General features: G+C 37.0%; 1 protein-coding gene across 3 annotated transcripts in view; it reads left to right on the forward strand.

Moving 5' to 3' along the window:
* The window catches only part of MCPH1 (microcephalin 1), a 389,489-nt gene that overhangs the window by 349,741 nt on the left and 14,088 nt on the right, over window positions 1–25,660 (forward strand). For all 3 annotated transcript variants that reach the window (XM_069065409.1, XM_069065408.1, XM_069065410.1), the window contains one exon: window positions 11,795–12,032. In XM_069065409.1, coding sequence (XP_068921510.1) covers window positions 11,795–12,032 — 238 coding nt within the window. The remainder of the gene's footprint in view (window positions 1–11,794; window positions 12,033–25,660) is intronic.

Raw genomic sequence — 25,660 nt, forward strand, 5'->3', positions numbered from 1 at the left:
TATATATATATATATATATATATATATATATATATATATATATATATTTCTATTCCCTTCAACTACTGAGAAAATTTTAATAAGTTATAATTTTTTTTTCCATATAGGAATGTTAATAGTTCAACTTTAATAAGTTCCTTTTGTTTTCTTTTCCCTCTTTACCTTCTCATGCTTCTCTTCCTTTTTGTATCTGAATGTCAAATTTTCTATTCAACTCTGTGTTTTTTTTTTTCAGCAAGAATGCTTGAAAGTCCTCTATTCCACTGAATGACCATATTTTCCCCTGGGAGAGATGGGGAGAGACATATTGGGGGTAAATTGGGGGTAAAGCATGATACTCAGTTTTCCTGGGTAGGTGACTCTTGGTTTTAATCCCAGATCCTTTGCCCTCCGGAATATCATATTCCAAGCCCTTCGATGCCTCAGAGTAGAACCTGCCAGATCTTGGGTTATCCTGATTGTGTTTCCACAATATTCAAATTGTTTCTTCCTGGCTGCTTGTAATATTCTCTCCTTAATCTGGGAATTCCGGAACCTGGATATAATATTCCTAGGAGTTTTCTTTTTGGGATCTTTTTCAGGAGGTGATCTGTGGATTCTTTCAACCTTGATTTTGCCCTCTGATACGAAAACATCAGGGCAGTTTTCTTTGAGAACTTCCTGGAGGATGATTTCTAGGTTCTTACTTTAGTCATGGCTTTCAGGTAGTCCAATAATTTTTAAATGATCTCTCCTGGATCTATTTTCCAGGTCAGTGGTTTTTCCCATGAGATATTTCACATTGCTTTCTATTCTTTCATTTGTTTGTATCTGTTTAACAGCATCTTGATTTCTCATAAAGCCATTAGCTTCCATTTGCTCCAATCTTATTCTGAAGCAATCATTCTCCTCATTGAGCTTTTGAGATTCTTTTTCCATCTGGCAAATTGGGCTTTTTAAGGCATTCTCCTCATTGCCTTTTTGAGCCTCCTTTGCCATTTGAGTCAGTCTGTTTTTTAAGGTATTATTTTCCTCAGTCAGGCTGTTGACTCTCATTTCATAATTTTCTTACATTGTTCTCATTTCTATTCCCTATTTTTCCTCCACTTTTCTTATCTGCTTCTTAACATCCTCTATGGCCTGTAATCAGCTTGTCTTTTCCTTTGAAGCTTTTGGTGCAGGAGTTCTGACTTCACTGTCTTCCTCCTGTTCCATGCTTTGCTCCTTTTTGTCCCCAAAATAGTATTGTAATATTGGAATCTTCTATCTGCCTTGTTTCCTTTGCCTGCTCATTTTGCCACTCAATTACTTGACTTTTGGGCTTTTTGCCACAGTAGGACTCTGCCACCAGATGGGAGCTTTCGTCCCAAACGCTGGGGTTTTCTCAGCTGCCAGAGGTATTATATGGTGCTGTCTCTGAGGCCTCCACATGCTTTGGCAAGCTGGACACACACCCCAGGACCTCACCCTAGACTGCAATCCAGATCCAAGCAGGTTAAAGCAAGAGTGATTACTCCTCAGACTGGTGCTTGGTCCCCCTACACTCTGCAGGCCAGGAGCTGAAGCTGCCATGTGGCTCTGGCTAGCTGTGCTGGTGGCTCAGTGGCTTCTCACCCGAGGGTAACAGCCACTCACTCCCACTTACTGGTCCCAAAGTCCAGACTGCACTGGCCTCTCACTTTGTCCTCCGTATCTATGTGTTGAAAAATCTGGAAAGGCCACAGCTGCTGCAGATCTGGAGTCCCTCTGGCAGGTGGCTGGTCAGGCCCGCCTTGGGGCTAAAGCCTCATCATGGGGCTGGGCTCGGCTCCCAGAGTGCTGCACTGGATTCCTGCTGGCCTGTTGGGCTGTCCTCAGTGGGAGGTTAGCTTCTCTGTGTCATTTTGTGGGTTCTGCAGCTCCAAAGTTTGTTTAGAGTCCCCTTTGGATTGTGGAAGGTGGAAGCCAGAGCCACGGGAAGGTTGTGCTTTTACTCTGCCATCTTGGCTCTGCCCTCTCATCCACGAATCAAGTCTTGATTTGTAGCATTTACTGATTTCCAAGGAATAATACACTGAAAATTTAACAGTCTGACTCTATAACACTCGTTCATTTCTATAATAAGGGTTCCACTTTCCACCTAAATGCTTCTTCTTCTAAAATGAGGGTTGTCAATTTATTTTTTGTGACTGCTGTGTGGCAGTGTGGTAGCCTATGGATACCTTCTTTGACTAATGTTTCAAAATAGATTTTGAAAATACTAAGTTTTGGCTAGAGGCTAGTGAAAATAATGTATTTTTCCTGTCCAAGTTCAAAGACTTCTATAAATCTATCTACAGAACTCTTGGGAGGCTTCATGGGTCCCAGTATAACAACCCCAATTCAAAGGAAAGACCAAAAACCCAGGGGGAAAAACATTTATCCTTCTCTCAGACATTCTGGGAACTTTGGCCTGAGGTACTTTGGGTTTTGGAGCTCTCACTATTCTGTTTCTTTCTGCCTTCCTAACTGCTCCGACCTTGCCCATAATTCCTGACTCCCCCACCAACTTCAGTGATCATCAGCATTTTCTGATATGCAGGCAGCATAGTAAAGAAGTGATGTGGAGGAAGGGATTCACCCTTAAGGTTGACCCAGATTTATAAAGGAGTTAAGTGAGAGAACTGCCTATCGACACTGAAACTTAAAAAATCATATAGTTGGGTGTTATTAACTGAATAAAAACCAGTTGCTAACTGTGGCAAAAGGAATGCGAGAGGCTTTTTTGAGTCATAAATGTGATGACCTACACAGGATAGTCATTCCATACCAAAGATAAATGCATATGCTAATCACAGGATCTACGATTTCTTTCATGAAAAGGTCCTGTTGAAAAACATTCCTGTCCCAGTGCATTTTGGTACCTTTGCCACAGATAGTCTTAGAGAGTTGTCTGAGGATCTCAGAGGTTAAATAATTTGTGCAGAGTCAAACGGTATGTGCAAAGTAAGATTTGAACTTAGGTCTTCTTGCGTCTAGTGGTCTATCCCTTATGCCTTCATTGCCTGTATTAATAAGTATGCTCAGAAAAGGTTATGGAATGACAGGGTTAAGGTGGGTCATGGGTGGAAGCTAATGCATAAGGTACCTGAATGTATTTCTACGAGATGACTTTACCACTGGTACCCACAAAATCAAGTTAAGTTGGGTAAACACACAAATTCATTCCTTCTGTGAGCCCCACACTGAGTGACAAATAATGCCTTGTGAAATATTTTTATCTTTTAGTGTAAAAGTTACTGTGCATCCCCAGAACTGCAGTGTTACAGGAGAAGTAAGAACTAATGACTGATGCTGCACATGAGTCTACAGTCACCTGTTCTGAGTTAGGGTTTGTTTTACATAAACAAATCATCTAAATTACTTTGATAGGCTTCATGTATTATAGATAATAGTTTTTTCCCACTCTAAGATTGTTCTTTTTTATTTTAAATAGTATTTTATTTTCTCTAATTACATATCAAGAACATTTTTAGTATTCATTTTTACAAGACTTTTTTAAAAAATTAATTTGTTTGTTTCCTTTTAGTTTACAGAATTCAATTCCACAATTGCTTGAGTTTCATGTTTTGTCCCCCTCCCTCCCCTTCTCCCCATGGCGGCATATAGTCAAATATAGGATCGGTAAATACTTTCACATTATACATTAGTCAGGTTATAAAGACGGATTGTATCAGCTGGAATGAAAAATGGTAAAGAGGACACAAAACCAAATAAGAGAAGGAAGAAGATCAGGTATTTTGCTTCCACCTGGATATAAACTCATTTCTTTCTAGTTCTTTCTCTGGATGCACATATTTCTGTCCATCATGAGTCTTTTGGGATTGACTTGTATCACTGCATTGATGAGAGGAGTCCAGTTTATCAAAGTTGGTCATCACACATACATTGTGTCTGTAATTGTGTACAAATTTCTCCTGGTTCTACTCTTCTCACTCAGCATCAGTTTGTGTAAGCCTCTCCAGGTAAATATGAAGACCGTCTGCTCCTCGTTTCTTATAGCACAATAGTATTCCATAACATGCATATACCACAACTTGTTCAGCCATTCTCCAATTGATGGGCACCCCCTTAATTTCTAATTCTTTGCCACCACAAAAAGGGCTGCTACAAACATTTTTTTACGTGTGGGTCTTTCTCCCACTTCTATGATCTCTTTGGGATATAACCCCAGGAGTGGTATTGCTGGATCAAAGGGTATGAAAGTATTTATAGCCCTTTGGGCATAATTCCAGATTGCTCTCCAGAAAGGCTGGATCAGTTCACAACTCCACCAACAATGCATTAGTGTTCCAGTTTGCCCACATCCTCTCCAGCATTGGTCATTTTCCTGTGTTGTCATCTTAGCCAATCTGACTGGTGAGATGTGGTACCTCAGAGTTGTTTTGATTTGCATTTCTCTAATCAATAGTGAATTAGAGCATTTCTTCATGTGCTTATAGATATCCTTAATTTCTTTCTCTGAAAACTGCCTGTTTATATCCTTTGACCATTTATCAATTAGGGAATAACTTGTATTCTTATAAATTTGACTCAATTCTCTGTATATTTTAGAAATGAGTGCTTTGTGAGAGACATAGGTTGTAAAGATTCTTTCCCAATTTCCCACCTCCCTCTTAATCTTGGTTACATTGGCTTTGTTTGTACAGAAGCTTTTCAATTTCATGTAGTCAAAATTATCCATTTTACATTTTATAATGTTCTCTAATTCTTGTTTAGTCATAAAGTCTTTCCCTCTCCACAAGTCTGATAGGTAAACTATTCCTTGTTTTAGGAGACTGCTTACAGTATCAACCTTTATACCTATTTAGACTTAATTTTGGTATATGGTGTTAGATAATGGTCAGTTTCTGCCATACTATATTCCAGTTTTCCCAGCAGTTTTTGTCAAATAGTGAGTTCTTATCCCAAAAACTGGGGTCATTGGGTTTATCAAACAATATATTACTATAGTCGTTGACTTCTGAATCTCGTGTGCCTAATCTATTCCATTGATCCACTCCTCTATTACTCAGCCAGTACCAAGTAGTTTTGATGACTGCTGCTTTATAATACAGATTGAAATCTGGTATAGCTAGTCCACCTTCCCTAGCATTTCTTTTCATTAATTGCCTTGATATTCTGGACCACTTATTCTTCCAAATGAATTTTGTTACTATTTTTTCTAGCTCTATAAAGAAGTTTTTTGGTAAATTAATTGGTATGGCACTAAATATATAATTTAAGTTAGGTAAAATTGTCATTTTTATTATATTAGCTCGACCCAGCCATGAGCAATTGATATTTTTCCAATTAGTTAGATCTGACTTTATTTGTGTGAAAAGTGTTTTGTAGTTGTGGTCATATAGGTCCTGGGTTTGTTTTGACAGGTAGATTCCCAAATATTTTATAATGTCTACTGTAACTTTAAATGGGATTTCTCTTTCTATCTCTTGCTGTTGAATTTCATTAGAAATGTACAGGCATGCCGAGGATTTATGTGGGTTTATTTTATATCCTGCAACTTTGCCAAATTTATTTATTGTCTCAAGTAGTTTTTTACTTGATTCTCTAGGATTCTTTAAGTATATCATCATATCATCTGCAAAGAGTGATAGCTTTGTCTCTTCTTTGCCTACATTGATTCCTTTGATTTCTTTTTCTTCTCTAATTGCTACTGCTAACATTTCTAGTACCAGATTGAATAAGAGGGGTGATAGTGAACACCCTTGTTTCACCCCTGATCTTATGGGAAATGCTTCTAGCTTCTCCCCATTACATATAATACTTGCTGATGGCTTTAAATAGATGCTACCTATTATTTTAAGGAAGGCTCCATTTATTCCTATACTTTCTAATGTTTTTAATAGGAATGGATGTCATATTTTATCAAAAGCCTTTTCTGCATCTATTGAGATGATCATGTGGTTTCTGCTAGTTTTATTGTTGATATGATCAATTATACTGAGGGTTTTCCTAATATTAAACCATCCTTGCATTCCTGGAATAAATCCTACCTGATCAAAGTGTATTATTCTTGAGATAAGTTTCTGTAGTATTTTTGCTAGTATTTTATTTAGAATTTTTGCGTCTATATTCATGAGGGAGATTGGTCTATAATTTTCTTTCTCTGTTTTATCTCTTCCTGATTTAGCTATCAGTACCATATTTGTGTCATAAAAAAAATTGGTAGGACTCCTTCACTAATTTTCTCAAATAGTTTGTAGAGTATTGGAATCAATTGTTCTTTAAATGTTTGATAGAATTCAGTAGTGAATCCATCTGGCCCTGGAGATTTTTTCCTAGGGAGTTGACTGATGGCTTGTTCAATTTCTTTTTCTGAGATGGGATTATTTAAGTAATTTACTTCCTCTTCAGTTAATCTGGACAACTTGTATGTTTGTAAATATTCATCCATTTCCCTAAGATTGTCAAATTTATGTGCATACAATTGCGAAAAATATTTCTAATTATGTTTTGATTTCCTCTTCATTGGAGGTAGATTCACCCTTTTCATTTTTGATACTCATAATTTGGTTTTCTTCTTTCTTTTTTTATCATATTGACTAAGGGTCTATCAATTTTGTTGGTTTTTTCATAAAACCAGCTCTTGGTTTTATTTATTAATTCAATAGTTTTCTTAATTTCAATTTTATTAATCTCTCCTTTGGTATTCAATATTTCTAATTTAGTATTTAATTGGGGATTTTGAATTTGTTCTTTTTCTAGTTTTTTCAATTGCATGCCCAATTCATTCAGCTCCCTTTTCTCTAATTTAATCATGTATTCACTCAGGAATATAAAACTTCCCCTAAAAACTGCCTTTAATGTATTCCACAAATTTTGGTATGTTGTCTTATTATTATCATTCTCTTGAATGAAATTACTGATTGTTTCTATAATTTCTTGTTTGACCCACTTATTCATTAGGATTTGTTTAATTTCCAATTCGTTTTTAGTCTGTCTTTCCCTAGCCCTTTATTGCATTTAATTTTTATTGCATCATGATCTGAGAATGATGCATTTATTATTTCTGCCTTTATGCACTGAATTGTGAGGTTTTAATGTCCTAGTACATGGTCAATTTTTGCGTATGTGCCATGTACCACTGAGAAGTAGGTATATTCCTTTTTATCCCCATTCACTTTTCTCCAGAGGTCTATCATACCTACCCTCTCTAAAACCCTGTTCACCTCCTTAACTTCTTTCTTGTTTATTTTGAGGTTGGATTTATCAAGTTCAGAGAGGGGGAGATTAAAGTCTCCCACTAGAATACTTTTGCTATCTATTTCTTCCTCTAATTCCTTTACCTTCTCCTCTAGGAATTTGGATGCTACACCACTCGGTGCATATATGTTAAGTAATGATATTGCTTCATTCTCGATAGTGCCTTTTAACAGGATATAGTTTCCTTCCTTATCTCTTTTAATTAGGTCAATTTTTGCTTTTGCTTTATCTGAAATAAGGATTGCTACCCCTCCTTTTTTTACTTTATCTGAGGCATGAAATATTTTACTCCAGCCTTTTACCTTTACCCTGTGTGTATCCTTCTGTTTCAGATGTGTTTCTTGTAAACAGCATATTGTAGGATTATGATTTCTAATCCATTCTGCTATCTGCCTCTGTTTTATGGGAGAGTTCATTCCATTCACATTTACAGTTATGATTGTTATCTGTTTCTTTCCCTCCATCCTATTCCCACCCCTGTCAATGTTCATATTTTTCCCCCCTTCTCCCTTCTCCCCCTTAATAGTTTTCCTTTTGACCACTGCCTCCCTCAGTATTCCTTTATCAGCCCCCCTCCCTTTTCCTTCCCTTTCCCCTTTTTTCTTCCCTCCCTACAAACCACTCCCACCCCCCTTTCCTAGCCCTCTCCCCCTCCTACTGCCTGTAGGATATTTTTATACTTAATGAAGTATGTTATTTCTTCTTCACACCAAGAGTGACAGGAACAAATCTCATGCGAAACTCCTCTCCCTCTCCTCTTTTCCTCTAAAATGATACTTTTTGCATTTCTTTTCCATAGAGTCCTATGCTTAACTGGTTGTTATTCCCTCCTTGTACCAGAACCAATGAGGAAAAAGCTCATATGATTCCCATCTCCCTCCCTTCTTTTCCTCTGCTATACAGTCTTTATGCCTCTATCTGTGGCATAATTTACCCTTTTCCACTTTATTCATTCCCTTTCTTCCATTGCAATCCCTTTGTAACCCTTAATAAGATTTTTTTATATCATCATTTTGTGTATTTTATACTCATACCCTCTACTTGTCTATAACCAGTTTGCTCTTATCAAATAGCAGGGTGTGTGTGTGTGTTTTCCTTGTATACCTTTCTAAGTCACTGTTGTATCTCATAATTGGAGGTTGAATTTTCCATTGAGTTCTGGCTTTTTTATCAAGAAGGTCTGGAACTCTGTTATGTAGTTGAATGCCCATCTCTTTGCCTGGAAGAATATGCTCAGTCTCGCTGGGTATGTGATCCTTGGTTGTAACCCAAGCTCTTTTGCCTTCCAGAAAATTGTATTCCACTGCCTCCAATCTTTCGGTGTAGAGGCTCTCAAATCCTGTGCAATCCTCAATGTGGACCCTCGATATTTGAATTGTTTCTTTCTGGCCACTTGAAGTATTTTCTCTTTTATCTGGTAGTTCTGGAGTTTGGCCACAACATTTTGAGGACTTTTCAGTTTGGGATCTCTTTCAGCAGGTGTCGGGTGGATTCTCTCGATTTCTATTTTACCCTCAGGTTCTAGTATCTCAGGGCAGTTTTCCTTAATGGGCTCTTGGAGAATGTTGTCAAGGTTCATTTTTTCATCATGATTTTCTGGTGGGCCTATGATTCTCAGATTATCTCTCCTGGATCTGTTTTCCAGGTCAGTTATTTTTTCTTTGAGGTATTTTAGCTCTTTTTCTAATTTTTCATTCTTGTTGTTTTGCTTGACTAATTCTTGGTTCCTCATAGAGTTATTTGTTTCCATTTGGTTGATTCTACTTTTTAGCAAATCATTTTCCTTGGTTAACTTTTGGAGCTCCTTTTCCATATCATACACTTTTCTTTTTAGGGAGAGGTTTTCCTCATTATAATGTTTTTATAATTCTGTTTTTCTAATTCTGCTATTTTGGTTTTGAAAGAATTATTCATTTTTTCTTTTATCTCTCTCATTTTGTTTTCAAAGTTCCTTTTGAGCTCATCTAGGAGAGCCTTCTGTGCTTGGGACCCATTCCCTGTTGATGTTTCAGCTGTGGGTATGGAGTCCACATTGTCTCCCTCTGAGTTTGGTTCCTCCCTCTGAGGATAGTAAAGGACTCCAGAGTCTTTGTCTTTGTAGTCTGCTTTCTACCCATTTTAAGGCAGGGTCCTAGCCACGCCCTTCCTCTAAGATCCCAAGCCTTTACTGTAGAGGGTTTTGCCCTGGGGCAAGAGTTACTATGTTTTCCGGGGGGGGGGGGGGGGGGGTGGGTTGGAGCAAGTGAGGTTCACTCTGTCATCCTGGTCTTTGGGGGCCCTGAAAGGGGCTTTTTTTTTTTTTTTAATTTCTGGGCTATGAAGTGGTAGCCTCAGGAGTGTTTTCTGTCCAGGACAGGGACCCCAGTATTTGCTTCTTACCTTGCTCTTTCCAGTCCCAGCCCTTTTGTTATAGGCCTGGTAGTGGCCCTTTTGGTTGGTGGGAAGACTTGCCCTCCGAGTTGATCAGGTCCCTTCCGGGCCTTCCTCTGCCAGCTGCAGGCAGCCGGCCGCACTGCACCTTCCCAGCCTGCCTGTATTCCAAATTTTTCTCCTTCCCTTCCTCCCCTCCCCTCTTTTGAAAGTGGTAGACAGTTTGATACAGTTTATACATGTGCTATCATGTAATACATATTTCAGTATTTGTCACAGTTGTGGAAGAAGACATAGATTAAAAGGAAAAAAAAACATGAGAAAGGATAATGTAAATTTTTTAAAATGCTTCATTCTGCATTCAGAGCCCATCAGTTCTTTATCTGGATATGGATAGCATTTTCCTTTGTGAGTCCTTTGTACTTGTCTTTGATTATTTTGTTGCTGAGAAGAGCTGAGTCATTTATAGTTGATCGTCACATGATGTTGCTGATACTGTGTACAATGTTCTCCTGATTTCACTTTGCATCACTTTGTAAAAATCTTTCCAGGTTTTTCTGAAATCTGCCTATTCATCATTTCTTATTGCACAGGAGTATTCCATTACATTCATATACTCTGGCTTGTTCAGCCATTCCCCAACTGATGGGCATCCCCTCAGTTTCCATGAAAGGGCTACTATAGTTTTATATATGTAGATCCTTTTCCCATTTTTATGATCTCAATGGAATACAGACTTAGTAGTAGTATTGCTGGATCAAAGTGTATGTATGCACAGTTTGGTTGCCCTTTGGATAGTTTCAAATTACTCTCCAGAATAGTTGGATCACTTCACAACTCCATTGATTTTCCCACATCCTCATGAACATTTATCATTTTCCTTTTTTGTCATATTAGACAATCTCATTGATGTGAGGTGGTATTTCAGAGTTCTTTTAATTTGTATTTCTCCAACCAAAAGTGATTTAGAGCACTTCTTCATATGCCCATAGATATCTTTGATTTCTTCATCTGAAAACTGCCTGCTCATATCCTTTGACCATTTATCAACTGGGGAATGACTTATATTCTTATAAATTTTTTTTCTCTGTATATTTGAAAAATGATGCCTTTATCAGAGATACTTGCTGTAAAGATTGTTTCCTAGCTTTCTTCTTTCCATCTAATCTTGGTTGCATTGGTTTTGTTTGTACAAAAGCTTTTCATTTTAACATGATCAAAATTATCTATTCTGCATTTTGCAATGGTCTCTATCTCTTGTTTGGTCATAAGTTCTCCTCCCCATAGATCTGACAGGTAGACTATTACTTGCTTTTCTAATTTGATTGCTTTATTATCTGTGGTACCTTCTTGGCAAGATGAAGTTTCCTTCCTTATCTCTTTTAATTAGGTCTATTTTTGCTTTTACTTTTTCTAAGAGCAGGAGTGCTACCCCTGTTTTTTTAGCTTCAGCTAAAGAATAATAGATTCTGCTCCAGCCCCTTACCTTTAGTCTATGTGTGTCTCTCTGCATCAAGTGTGTTTCTAATAAATAGCATGTTGTAGGATTCTGGTTTTTTATCTACTCTGCTCTTCACTTCTATTTTATGGGAGAGTTCATCCCATTCACATTCACAGTTATGATGATTACCTATGTATTTTGGTGTTATTAATTTTTAAACTTGGAGAAGTAAGCAAACAGCTTAAATGATGTAAGTTAATGTGTATGTGGAATAGGGTTTTTTTGATTGTAGACTGCCTTGGAAATTTTATTGTTGTTCAGTCATTTTTTTCAGTCATGTCCAAATCTGCATGACCCCATTTAGTGTTTTCTTGACAAAGATACTAGAGTGGTTTTGTCATTTCCTTCTCAAGGTCATTTTACAAATTATCAACTAAAGCAAACAGGTTTAGGTGACTTGCCTGGGGTCACACAGCTAGTAAATGTCTGAGACCAGATTGGAACTGAGGAAGATGCATCTTCCTGACTCCAGGCCTAGTACTCTATCCACTTTACCACTGAGCTGCACTCTAGGAAAATACCAAGTATCAGTTGGATGTCATGATCAAACCTTTTCCAGAATCTCCAAAGTCAAAACTTACTTGATAATGTGAAAGGTCAAATTAAAACAATTCTTTTCCTAAATAAGAAGATGAGCTTCACAGCTAAAGAGATTTGTAATTAGAATGAATCTATTGAGAACTATCATAATTCTTTTCTCATTTCTTTTTATCACAACAGATATGCCGTTTAGAGCGCCATTTGTCAACAGGACAATACCAAGGAGATCTTTTTGCCAGTCAGCCAGTGATGTTCATAACTCCAGCCTGTGAGCCCCCTTGTGCCAAGCTGAGGGAACTTGTGCAGCTGTGTGGAGGCCAAGTGTCCAGCAGCCCCTTCACAGCCAGTATCTACATTGGTCCCTGCAGAGGAAAGAAACAGCCAGAGATCAAGTACTTATCAGAAAAATGGATCCTAGGTAGGAAACTAATTTTCTCTTCAGAAAAAAATGTCATTCTTATGTTGAAAGCATTGTTTGAAATAGAATTCTAGTCTCAATAAACATAAATGCCTACTACCGAGTAATGCATTCTTCTGGGCTTTAGGGGAGACATGAAGATAAATATTGATCTATCATATATCAGTGTATTTATTAAATACCTACTGCATTCTAGGCACTATGCTGGGAACTGGGGATAACAAGTACAAAAAAATAAAAAAATACTTACTTGTAGGGAGTTTGCATTCTAACAGGTAAAACATGCAAATATAAATATATGCAGAATAAATATAAAATGAATAAATGCAAACATACACAAAGTAGTTAAATATAAGATAGTTGTGGGGATTCAGAAAGATTTACTCCTGGAGCTTCATGTTAAAGGAAAAGAGGGACTCAGTGAAGTAGAGAGCTAAGGAAAGAGGCCTGTTAGGGTAAAGGGGTAGAGACGGGAGATGGAATGTTACAGGGGAGGAAAAGAAAGCTAGTCGGCTTGATAGCAAAGTAAGATTCACAAGTTCGTGAAAGGTACAACAGTCATTCACAGGAGGGAAATAGGTGTGTACTGCTCTTGGCACATGAAGTCAGGAACAAAGCTCCATGGATAAAATGGAACTTTGAGCTGCTCCTCTCATATGTGGCAAAAGTCATTTGGCAGTGTGATTATGAAAGACTACCATGTAGAATAAATTATTGTGGTAATACTCATTTTAGACATTAATATCAAGTGCTACTTTCTAACACTAGGCCAGCTAAGTGGCTCAGTGGATAGAGTGTTGAAGTCAGGAAGATTCATCTTCATGAGTTCAAATCTAGCCTTAGACCCTAACTAGTTGTGTGACTCTGGGCAAGTCATCCTGTTTCTCTCAGTTCCTCATCTGTAAAATGAGCTGGAGAAGAAAATGGCAAACAACTCCAGTATCTTTGCTAAAAAACACACACACACACCCACAGGGGGTCACAAAAAGTCAGACACAACTTAACAACAACCACCACACTTTCCAACACTACCGAGCCAAGAATGAAAAGGATCCTTTGATGCCTTTCTGAACAAAGAAAGCTCTATAGTTTACTTAGTAAGCTTGAATCTACTAGAATAGGAAGTATTTAACTAAAATAGCACAGCATGCCTAGTATCATGGGATTTAGATAGGGAAGAACCTAAGAGATCCTACTCCAGCCTCCTCATTTTAGAGATGAGAAAACTGATACCTAGAATTGGGAAGTTGACTTATCCAAGGTCACACAGATAGAAAATGGCAGAACAAGATTTGAGCCAATGGCCTCTGACTATGGATTCAGTTCTCTTTCTCCTACACCATATTTGAAAATCCTCCTGTATTTGTAAAGGAAAGTTCATTCTTTGTTTCTTATTTTTAATAGAACTCTAACAAAATGACAAAGACTTTTAGCAATGTAGAAGTATGCCATAAAAAATGTATTATTCAGCTAACAGAACTTAACACACAATTGATTTCAACAATCCACATCAACAGCTAATCTTTTGAAAGTTTGGAAATTTTTCACTGTACTGAGGGCCAAAATCTGGACCTGCACTGTTATTATTTCCAGATTGGATAATCCTAATTCTCCTTTCCTGTTTCTTGTGTAGTTTTATTTAGAGCCATAAACAGTTCAGCTGCTTTATAGTTTCTGAAATGACTTTTTGTTCCCTGATATTCCTAGTCTCCCTTGGTCATGTCCTCACTTCTTTTATCCAGACTGAATTTTCACCTTGTCTTTCATGATATGTACCTGTGGAGTGAGATTTTGTTTATACATTGTCATAGAATTCCCATTCTTTTTCTAGTTTGTCTTTTGGTATACCATCTGTACCCTATCTATCCATATCTAGCTGTTGTGCATGCTGAAATTTTTGGCTCCTAGTGCTCTGATATCTTCACCCACATAAGATTATGGCTTCTGAGTCACAAAATACCAACCTGCTTCAGTCCACCATGTCATGATTCCCCCAGCTCTTTAGATTTCAGAGCATTTACATTTCATAACCCTTAGTTCAGATGCTGTTGTTTCTGGGACATTACAATGAAAGATTTTTATAGATAATTATAAATCAACTCTGTGCATAAATATATGTTTCCAGAGGAAACCTGAGAGTGAAAACAACACAGGACTGTATGTGAGAACTGGGTTCTAAGTCAAATTCCATCACTAACTATATAAACTTGTTCAAGTCATATAACCTCTTTATGTCTCAGTTTCCTTCTCAGTACACTAGAGATATAATGCCTGTTATATATCCTTCATAGAATTGTGGTGAGACTCAAAGGAAAAAAAATAGTTTGTAGAGTATTGGAATCAATTGTTCTTTAAATATTTGATAGAATTCACTAGTAAATCCATCTGGCCCTGGAGATTTTTTCCTAGGGAATTCACTGATGACTTTTTTGATTTCTTTTTCTGAGATGGGGTTATTTAAGTAATTTATTTCCTCTTCAGTTAATTTGGGCAACCTATATTTTTGTAAATATTCATCCATTTCACTAAGATTGTCAAATTTATGTGCATACAACTGGGCAAAATAATTCCTAATTATTGTTTTAATTTCCTCTTCATTGGTGGTAGGTTCACCCTTTACATTTTTGATACTCATAATTTGGATTTCTTCTTTCTTTTTTTATCATATTGACTAGGGGTCTATCAATTTTATTGTTTTTTTTTTTTCATAAAACCAGCTCTTAGTTTTATTTATTAATTCAATGGTTTTCTTAATTTCAATTTGATTAATCTCTCCTTTGGTTTTCAGTATTTCTAATTTAGTATTTAATTGGGGATTTTCAATTTGTTTTTTTTTTCTAACTTTTTCAGTTGAATGCCCAATTCATTGACCTCCATTTTCTTTAATTTATTCATGTATGCATTCAGATTTATAAAACTTCCCCTAAGAACTGCCATTGCTGCATCCCACAAATTTTGGTATGTTGTCTCATTATTGTCATTCTCTTGAATGAAGTTGCTGATAGTTTCTATGATTTCTTGTTTGACCCACTCATTCTTTAGGATTAAATTGTTTAGTTTCCAATTAGTTTTTGAACTCATTAGTTCATGTCTTTCCATGGTCCTTTATTGCATATGATTTTTATTGCATCATGATCTGAGAATGATGCATTTATTATTTCTGCCTTTATACACTGAATTGTGAGGTTTTTATGTCCTAGTACATGGTCAATTTTTGTGTATGTGCCATGTACCACTGAGAAGTAGGTATATTCCTTTTTATCCCCATTCACTTTTCTCCAGAGATCTATCATACCTACCCTCTCTAAAATTCTATTCACCTCCTTAACTTCTTGTTTATTTTGAGGATGGATATATCAAGCTCAGAGAGGGGGAGGTTAAGGTCTCCTGCTAGTATAGTTTTGCTATATATTTCTTCCTCTAATTCCCTTACCTTCTTCTCTAGGAATTTGGATGCTATACCACTTGGTGCAAATATGTTAAGTAATGATATTGCTTCATTCCTGATGGTTCCTTTTAGCAGAATATAGTTTCCTTCCTTATCTCTTTTAATTAGATCAATTTTTGCTTTTACTTTATCTGAGATAAGGATTGCTACCCCTGCTTTTTTTACTTTAGCTGAGGCATATTTTACTCCAGTCTTTTACCTTTACCCTGTGTGTATCCCTCTGTTTCAGATGTGTTTCTTGTAAACAGCATATTGTAGGATTATGATTTCTAATCCATTCTGCTATCTGCCTCTGTTTTATGGGAGAGTTCATTCCATTCACATTCACAGTTATGATTATTATCTGTTTCTTTCCCTCCATCCTATTCCCTCCCCTGTTAATGCTTATATTTTTTCCTCCCCTTCTCCCTTCCCCTCCTTAATAGCTTTCCTTTTGACCACCCCCTCCCTCAGTATTCCCTTATCAGCCCCACTCTCTTTTCCTCCCCTTTCCCCTTACTTCTTCCCTCCCTACTAACCATCCCCCCCACCTTTTGTAGTCCTTTCCCCCTCCTACTGCATGTAGGATATTTTTGTACTTAATGAACTATGTTATTTCTTCTTCACACCAAGAGTGACAGGAACAAATCTCATGCAAAGCTCCTCTCCCTCCCCTCTTTCCCTCTAATATATGTTTTGCTTCTCTTCTCCATAGAATCCTATGCTTAACTGGTTGTTATTTCCTCCTTGCACCAGACCCAATGAGGGAAAAGCTGGTATAATACTCATCTCCCTCTCTTCTTTTCCTCTGATATATTGTTTTTATGCCTCTTTGTGTGGCATAATTTACCCTTTTCTACTTCATTCATTCCTTTTCTTCCATTGCAGTCCCTTTGTAGCCCTTAATAAGATTTTTTTTAATTGTCATTTTGTGTAATTTATATGCATACCCTCTATTTGCCTATAAACAGTTTGCTCTTATTAAATAACAGGGTGAGTGTGTGTGTGTGTGTGTGTTTGTGTGTGTGTGTGTTTTCCTAGTTTAACTTTATATGTCACTCTTGCATCTCATAATTGGAGGTTGAATTTTCCACTGAGCTCTGGCTTTTTCATCAGGAAGGTCTGGAAATCTGTTATATTGTTGAATGACCATCTCTTTGCCTGGAAGAATATGCTCAGTCTCACTGGGTAGATGATCTTTGGTTGTAACCTGAGCTCATTTGCCTTGTGGAAAATTGAATTCTACTGCCTCTGATCTTTCAGTGTAAAGGCTGCCAAATCCTGTGTGATCCTCACTGTGGTTCCTTGATATTTGAACTGTTTCTTTCTGGCCATTGAAGTATTTTCTCTTTTACCTGGTAGTTCTTATACACTTATACTTGGGATAAGATTCCTGATGAATCATTGAAATAGAAGGCGAAAATAGGGTCAGTTAAAAGAGAAAGCACTTGTTGACACTCGAGACATTTAATTTCATCACTGTGGTTTCTCCTTCCACCCATACATATCCCAAGCCATTCTAGATCTTGGGATGGTCTTAGAGAATGGCAAAAAAATTTATCATCCTGCAGCCAGCCTAGTGATGAGCCTTCTTTAGCTAGGCTATTCCTCAGGTAACAAGCACCCAGTCCATAACTCAAAGGTTTTCCAGCCTTATAGAACCCCAAGAAGCAATATGAGAAAATGAGGAAAATATTAGCTCTGGAGGCAAGGAACCTAGGCTCTCTCTGTCACTTACTACTTGTGTGACACCAGTTAAATCACTTAACCTCTCTGTGCCTCTGATGCTTCATTTATAAAATGAGGAAGTTAGACTAATGGCATTTAAGGACACTTGCTTCTCCTAATCAATAAGAACTGCCTTAGCTTGGCTTTTGCTGGCATAGCTTTGGGAACTCAGGAAGGCATTAGACAGGGCTTAAGAGGAGACTGCATGAAAATAAGCAAGAGAAACTAAAATAAATTTCACATATTCAAAGGAGTAACTATTATTGCACCTGATATTGGGCATTGCATTGTATATTTGAAAAGTACTTTGTATTTTAAAATACTTTATATCTTTATAAAGTGATACTTTATATCACTTTTGTATTTGTTTCCCCACAATAACTCTGTGAGATAGGATCATCAGTCTAGAACTAGAAAAGACTTTAAGGACCATTTGATCTGACCCCCTCGTTTTACAGTTGAGAAAACAGATGCATAGAGCATGTAAGTGATTTCTCCAAGATCACGTGGGTACTAAGTATTTGAACCAAGGTCCTGTGACTCTAAATGCCACTTGACTCTTTCCACTGTACCAAGCTACCTCTTAAGCTTGATGTTTGCTTCTCTAATTTTACCTCTCAAAAAAATGATGCAAAAAGAACGGAATCATAGGATTTTATAATTTGAAAGAACTTTAGAAATAATCTAGTCCCCCATCTCATTTAACAAACAAGAAAACTGAGGCCCAGAGAATGGAAAGGATTAACCCAAGGTGTCCCAGAGGAACAGATCCAGAACTGAATCCCCAGTCTCTTGTCATACATTTGCCTTTTTTCCTGTATGTTATGTTCTAGTGATAAAGAATGGACAGATTGGAGGTCTTTGTCCATAATAACTGACATGGTTTGTTATTTTCTGTAACCTTTCTTTAACCCTTTCACCTTTTTTTTGTATTATCACTGATGGTTGGCTTGTCCTGTCTTCTTAGACATTTCTGCTCTCAGGCTTCCTCTTCATAATCTGTGTCATATTCAAGGGATAAGACACACTTATACCATATACTTTGGATGAGAACATAATGCACTCTTGAAGTCAGGTTTTGCAAATAAATAAAAAGAAAAGAAAACACACTCTTAACCTCAGCATGATTTCCTTACATAACTTATTTTTAATTTAATAAAAAAAAAAACTTCCTATATGGTAGAGGGCAAGGGTAATCACTAATGGCATAAAGTCCTTCCACACATCAGAAATTGTTTGCTCAGGTTGGTAACATCAGCCTAATACTCAAACTGCTATCTGTCTCCTATGCATACATATCTGTTAAGGCAAAGTTTGTCCTTTAGAACATACGATTACAAGACTTTGAGCTAGAATAGACTTTAGAGATCATGTCACAAAAGAGAAGACTAAGACCAAAACTAACCTCTAGATTCTCTGACTGGCAGTCCATTGTTCTTTCCCCCATGCCAGGCTGCCTGACCTTCTCATTTTTTAATCATCCATTTCAATCACACTGAAACTTTAGCCCCCAATAAATAGTTCAGCAACAATTTAAGAAATTACTGTACAATTTTAAGCCATGACTTTAGGGAGTATGAAAGATTATCTTCTATGTCTGGTGGTTTTCAAGGCATGTTTTTGAACTATTAGCACTGAAATAATTGACAACTCAAAACTACTGGTCAGAAGGCTATAATTTTCCAGAACAAGCAGAAGCAGAATTAGCACAGGGCAAATGCAGTTTTGTTTCAGGCACCAACATGAGTCCAGGTACTTTTTCCCTGGGAGGGCATGTTTCCATATTCCTACCCCAAAGTAACCACCTTGATTATTATTCTTCTAGAGCTTCAAGGTACAGTCAACCTGGAAGACTGGCAGAGACCTTCCACAAAGTGGTATCTCCTCCTCCCAGATTGTGCTTCCTAATGCTTTGCCTTTGGTCTCTGTACCACCTTGGTACCCAACATGTGAATGAATGATCCCCAAACACAATTTACCTTTACTCTGATCACATCTATTGAATTTTTTAGTCACAGAGAAGACCTTTTTATATATGTATATGTACATATAGATAGACAGATAGATAGATGTGTGTGTGCATATAAAATTATTGTCATCTTTTGTTTTACTATCATGGATGTGTTTGTAGACAGCAGAGATGAACCAATTAACAGGAAGAGATTAAGGATTAAAGATAAAGTGGACATAATAGAGGAAGAACTCTTAGAGAAACCAGGAATAGATGGAATCAAGGTTGCTCATAGAGGGGTTTGCCTAGGCAAAGAGAAGGGCCACCTCTTCATGAGAGAGGTGAAAGAAGAGTGAGTTGAGGAGGAATCCTAAGTGATGTTACATGAAGAATGGGAGGGGAAAAGAGGGTGCTCTCATAAAAATTCCTTAATCTTTTCCTGTAAAATATGAGTTGAGATCCTTCAGCTGAGATGGTGGAAAGAATGGGGTGCCATGGGAGACTAGAGGAGAGATGAAAAGGTTTGGAATAGCCCCTGTGATCAAGAGGAGAAATAATCAATTAGGGGGATTTTAATATTCTTGGTACTAACAATTACATGGCACCTATGTGAGAAAGGGTACTTATACAAGGTAGGAAAGCCCAGGAGCTAAACACCTGCACAGATGGATACATGGTTTTATTTTTTTCATTGTTTCAAATTACTTACCAGCAAGATTGTCAATTCCCTGAAAATGTCTTCAAACATTTCTTATATGCCTTTCTACCCTTACTTTCTCTTACACTAGATTAATATTTTGGCAATAGTCTTTCTTTTTCTGTGTTTTTTCTTTTAAAAAAAAATAGTCATTATTGATTTATTGTATTTATTACACCCTAATCATTTCCCAGTAACTTCCTTTCCCCTTACATTTTCTTCCCCCCCCCCAAAAAAAAACAATTATACAAAACCATCCAATGTAGTGACCAAGACTTCAAATATGTAATTTTGTGGCACCAACACAATATTCACAGCATCTACAGTGACTGTAAAGATGCCAACATAGTTCTCAATTGGAAAATATAATAGATTCTCCATACAGAAGACAAAAGCAATACATTTATTCAGATACCAGAAAATCAGATCCCAGCACCAGAAAGTCAAATCCATCATAGTAGCAAAGAAGTTAATATACCATAGCACAGCATGAAACCACACCATCCTTTAGCCTTCCCACAAACACAAACACTCACAAGCCTAGTTATCTCCCTAGGTGTGTCCTCTCTCCCCCACCATCTAGGTGCTCTGACTCCTAATTTCCTGTGGACTCTGCTGCACCTTTCAGCAAATTCCTCCCACCACAGACTCCATGTGATTACATTTGGCCTATTAGGGGACAGGGAAGACCTTCAAATCAGGAAAGGTCTTCAAATTCCCTTAGGTTTATTAAGGGACAGGGAGGATCTTCAAATTACCATTACCATTACAAATGTTCCATACCCATAGTCTACTATTTCTCTACAGAGAGGAAAGAAATGTATTCAGACACATTCCTCAATTGTCTCCAATGGCCATTACATTCTATCTGAATTATGTGTACTTTTAGTATTTGTAATGGGAATGTAAATTTTAAAGATCTTCCCTGCCCCTAGGCTAAAGTGCACCTGGAGCCTAGGGTGGGAGGCTTGTTTTTCAGTAGATACTTCTTGATTAGCCAGTGAGTCAATAAGGTTGTTACATTCTCTGAGCCAGGAGAAGGGTACATAAACCCTGATTTGAGGCTTTGTTTTGGGGCTCACTTTGAGAAGTGTTCTGTGATTTGATCAGATGAAACTCTGGAAAGCCGTTGTCTGTTGTTCTGGCTTTGAAACCCAGATGTTGTTTGGTATGGATGTAATGGTTGGACAGTTTGGAAATCTGTCTACTTGATCTGTTTCTGTCTTGATAATTCTGTCTGTATATTCTGAAGTTCAGGGTGCTGACCTCTTTCCCCTGAACTGGGTAAACGATATATGTTTGACTGATTAAAGTAAGCTTGTTAACCCATTTTGAGTTGCTTTCCTTTATCAAAGCAGATCTAAGAACCTGTGGTGGCAGCAACCCTGGGGACACCAGGGTGCTTGCTGCTACAGTATTGTATTTATTTGCATTATTGTTTTCAGTTCAGTTATACTCAGTATGATGTAAGCATGTAATTATTAAGCACTCACTTTATACCAAACATTGTGCCAGGCACTAGGGATACAGAGACAAAAACAAAACAGTGTCTTCCTTCAAGGAATTTACATTCTGTTTGGAGGTATATGTAGAAAACTGAATGCAAAATATATGCAAAATAATTTCCAAGGTAAGTCACCAGCAACTGAAAGGGCACCAGGGACCAAGTCAAGGCTTCTTGGAGAAGATGGAAACTTGAGCAGAGCTTGGGGGAAGCTAGAAATTCTATTAGCAGAGGACATTTCTAAGCTAGAGGATAGTTTGTGAAAATGAATAGAGAGAAGAGATTGAGACTATAGTATGCAGGAAACAGCAAGGAGATGATTTGACTTTAACTTGAAATACACAGAGAAGAGCACTGAGCAGTAAGAGTAAAAGATACCAGATTGTGATGTCTTTAAATATCAAACAGAGGAATTTGCAACTAGGGCTTCTTGAGGAGAAGCATGATATGGTCTTATCTGTGCTTTAGGAATATCACTTTGACAGATGTGGGGAAAATTAATTAGAGAGGAGAGTTAGGAAGACCAATTAAGCAGCTACTTTAATCATCCATGTGAAAGAACTAGTAAGATGGTCATATGAATGGATAGAAGGGGATAATGGAGGTTAGATTTTGGAGTTAGAATGAGCAAGATTTGGAAACTGATTGTATGTGAGGAAGAAGGAAAAGTGAAAGATACCTCTGAGATTATGAACATGGGTAACTAGAAGTATGAGTGACCTCAACATAAATAGGGAAGTGGAAAAGTTAAATGGGGGTAGGGTTTGAAGTAACTTGTTTTGTATGTGTTTAAATTGGGGTGCTTATGGACACCTTTTAATTGGAGGTGTCTAATATGAGACTAGAGTTCATCAGAGCAATTATGGCTAAATTTATAGTTCTTGGTGTTTATATAGAGGTGATGAGAGTATGGAAAGAGGTAAAAAAAAAAAAAAGGTCCATTGTAGAACCATAGGTTCTAATTATACCATTGGATGCAGAGTCTTTGTATGTATTGTTCTCCTGATTCTACTTTCCTTGCTCTGATTAAATTCATGTAATTCTCACCATATTACTTACAATTCTCCGTGTTCATCATTCCTTATAGTATAATAATATTCCATTGTATTAATGTCCTACACTTATTCAGCTACTCCCAGTCAATGGGCACCTCTAGCTTTTTGCTACTATTAGAAGTGCTACTTCGAGTATCCTGACATAATAAGGGACTTTTTTTTTATTATTATTAACCTTCTTGGGATATATACCTCATAATGGGTAGCTAGTTCTGAGGGTATGAACAATATAGATATTTTTTTGATGATTCCAAAATATTTTCCAGTATGAGTAAAATAATTCACAACTTAATACCAACAAGGTATTAATTTGCGTTTCTACAGGTCCCCCAAAACTGATTATTTCTGTCCATTAGGGTCTTTGCCTCTTTGATGGATTTAATGCAATACTTCAGAGTTGCTTTACTTTCTGTTTCTTTTCTGTCATTCAGGTAAGTAGTAGAGTCAGTCCTACTCTAGATCTTAAGAAGGAATGTTGCAGGGGGTTCAGGGAAAGAATAACTACAGAGAAAGTAATCTCTGGTGAGAAAGGGAATGTTCAGAAATGAAGTTCTGAAAATACAAAGGAAAACAATTCTAGTGAGAAACAAAAATCATATTTTCCTGAAGGAATTAATAAGAATGCATAAGAAACTCACTAACCAACTTAAGTTGCTTTTTTTAAATGTACAGATAATGGAAACAACAGGTAAGAGAGGATAGATACATGAATAGAAGAGACTATAAAAATATTGGAAGGAGTGGTCAAGCTACAAATGAGCTAGAGCTGTCTTGGAAAGCCAAGGAAGAAAAAAGAGAGGGGTTTTAGTAATATTGGAAGAAAAGGAAAAATTGCAAAAGAGATAGGACCTTTCTTAGAGAACAGAAGGTTAATAATTGAGAAGAGAAAGAAGGTGAATTTAGCTATTCAAGTATTACTTTCTATCTGTTCTCTCTGCCAAGGAAAATGAACTTTGCTCAGTAAATAAAAGAGCTAAAATGACAAAGAAGGGAGTGAAAATCAGGATGTCTAAGGAGATAGTAAGAGAGCACCTAGCTGCTCTTGATGAATTCAAGTCTCCTGGCCCAGATGAATTACTCATGCTAGTGCTGCATATGTGATTACTAAGACACTGTCAGTGATGTTTGAAAAAAAGATAATGGAAATTTAGAGAGGTAACACCCATTTGGGGAATGGCAGATGTCTAAATTTTCAAAAAAGAAAAGAGAACAGCATGCAAACTATATACCAGTGAACTTGATTCTGTTTCCTAAGTATATGATCATCTGAAGACTGTTTTTTTTTTCTTTGCCAAGGACACTTACCTTTGCACTGAAAATTTAAAAGAAAAAATAGTTATCAAGGGGTTGATACCCAAAATAAGTAAGGAGATAGTAAGAGAGCCCTGAGCACTTAATGAATTCAAGTGACATGGCATAGAAGAACTACATCTCTGGATTCTAAAAGAACTGATACATATGATTATTGAGCCACTGGATAAAGACTTAGGTGCCATACTTATCAGTTATACATATGTCACAATGCTGGGAGTAAAAACTAACACATAGATGACAGAGTCAAAAAGATCTTGACAGACCAGGGCTAAATCTAATAAGATTAAATTCAATGAGTGTTAACTGTTTGCTTACATATCAAAAAATAAACTTCATGAGCACAAGATGGAGAAGACATTGTTAGTTGTTTGACTTAAAAAAACACTAGGGGTTTTAATGGATTGCAAACTCAGTATGAGTCAATAGCTAAGATGTAGAAGCTAAAAATGTTAATACGATCTAGAACTTCATTGCTAAATGAATATCCTATAGTAATAAGGAGGTGATAATCCCTCCTTATATTCTGTCTCCTGGTCTGACCTCATCTGGAGTACTGTATTCAGTTCTGGGTACCACTGTTTAAGAAGAATATTGATAGACTGGAGAGTAAGCTCCTTGAGGGTAGATTGTCTTTTGCCTCTTTTTGTATCCCCAGCACTTAGCACAGTGCCTGGCCCATTGTAAGCACTTAATAAATGTTTACTGAATAACTGAGTGAGTGAATGTTTCCAGAGGAGGGCTACCAGGATAAAGAAGGACTTTGAGGCTATGGTATATGAGAATCAGTTGACAGAATTGACAATGTTTAACCTGGAGAATAGAAGACCAATGGGAGATCATGAGAGCATCTGAAGGGCTATTATGACGAAAAATTATTAAAATTGTGCTGCTTTGCCTCAGAGAGTGGAGTCAGGAGCGTTGGGTGAAATTGCAAAGTGTAAAAGTTAGTCTGGATGTCAGAAATAACTTCCTCACAATTAGAGCTACTACAAAATAGAATGGGTTGCTTCTCAAGGTGGAAGTTTTCAAGCAGAGACTGAATGATCATTTGCTGGGTATGTTATTATGGGGTTCCATTCACTATGGAGTGAAAAAGATGACTTCTGAGGTCTCACTGAAGTTATGTGATTCTCTGATTTTGTCCTATAAATTTGCCCTTGACTTTTATGTTTTTGTGTTCCAAATCTGTTCCTTTTCAGAAATGCTACCATTATGGAATAATTCTTTATTTGCTCTAAATATTCTACTATCTTATTTGTCCTTTTGATTTCTTTTTTGGTAACTATACATCCGTTTATAATTTCTATCTTTATATCTTCTTTTAATCATTTTTTTTCTTTTCTGAAACAATTTAGACTTTTTTTTTTTTGCAGATTTTCAGTTATTTCTGGGAATCTTGTTCTAGTGTCTATCCCTTTCCCTGGGAATATATAGAACAGGACTATAGGATATAGATGAGAATAGTGAGCCTGTAAGACTGCCTTCTGCTTTGTTTTTTATTACTTTATTTTGGCACTTTTTTCTTTTTTTCTTTGTCTTTCCGAGATGGAGGCAAAGAATTCACTCAGCCTCATGTCCAAAGTCTCCAGCCTTTGTCTTTGGCAGATACTACCACCACAGATCAAATATCTGAATGTGGTTCTCACATGAGAGTTAATGTCACACTGAGTTGCCAGCACATTGCAATTGCTTGTATATCTGTAGATTTGTCCCTGTCTGTTCATATAATGCTTTTTCTTCCTTTTCTTCCCTTTCCTTTTTCCTTTTTTTTTTTTAAAGCAATGATGGGGGATGGTTTGGGAAAGGGGGAAGAGTCTAAGTAGAAGTTCGATAAAACTTGAGTCATTGTCTTTTCCTGAAGGAGTCTAGTGAAAACACCTTAAATAAATAAGTTATGTTTATTTTTTTAAACCATTCAACTCCTGCCTTTGGACCAAGAGGGTTTTATTATG

This window comes from Petaurus breviceps, unplaced genomic scaffold (genome assembly GCF_028583685.1).
Source record: "Petaurus breviceps papuanus isolate PSGF00001 unplaced genomic scaffold, PetGlider_PUasm1.0 90686, whole genome shotgun sequence".
Taxonomy (NCBI): Eukaryota; Metazoa; Chordata; class Mammalia; order Diprotodontia; family Petauridae; genus Petaurus; species Petaurus breviceps.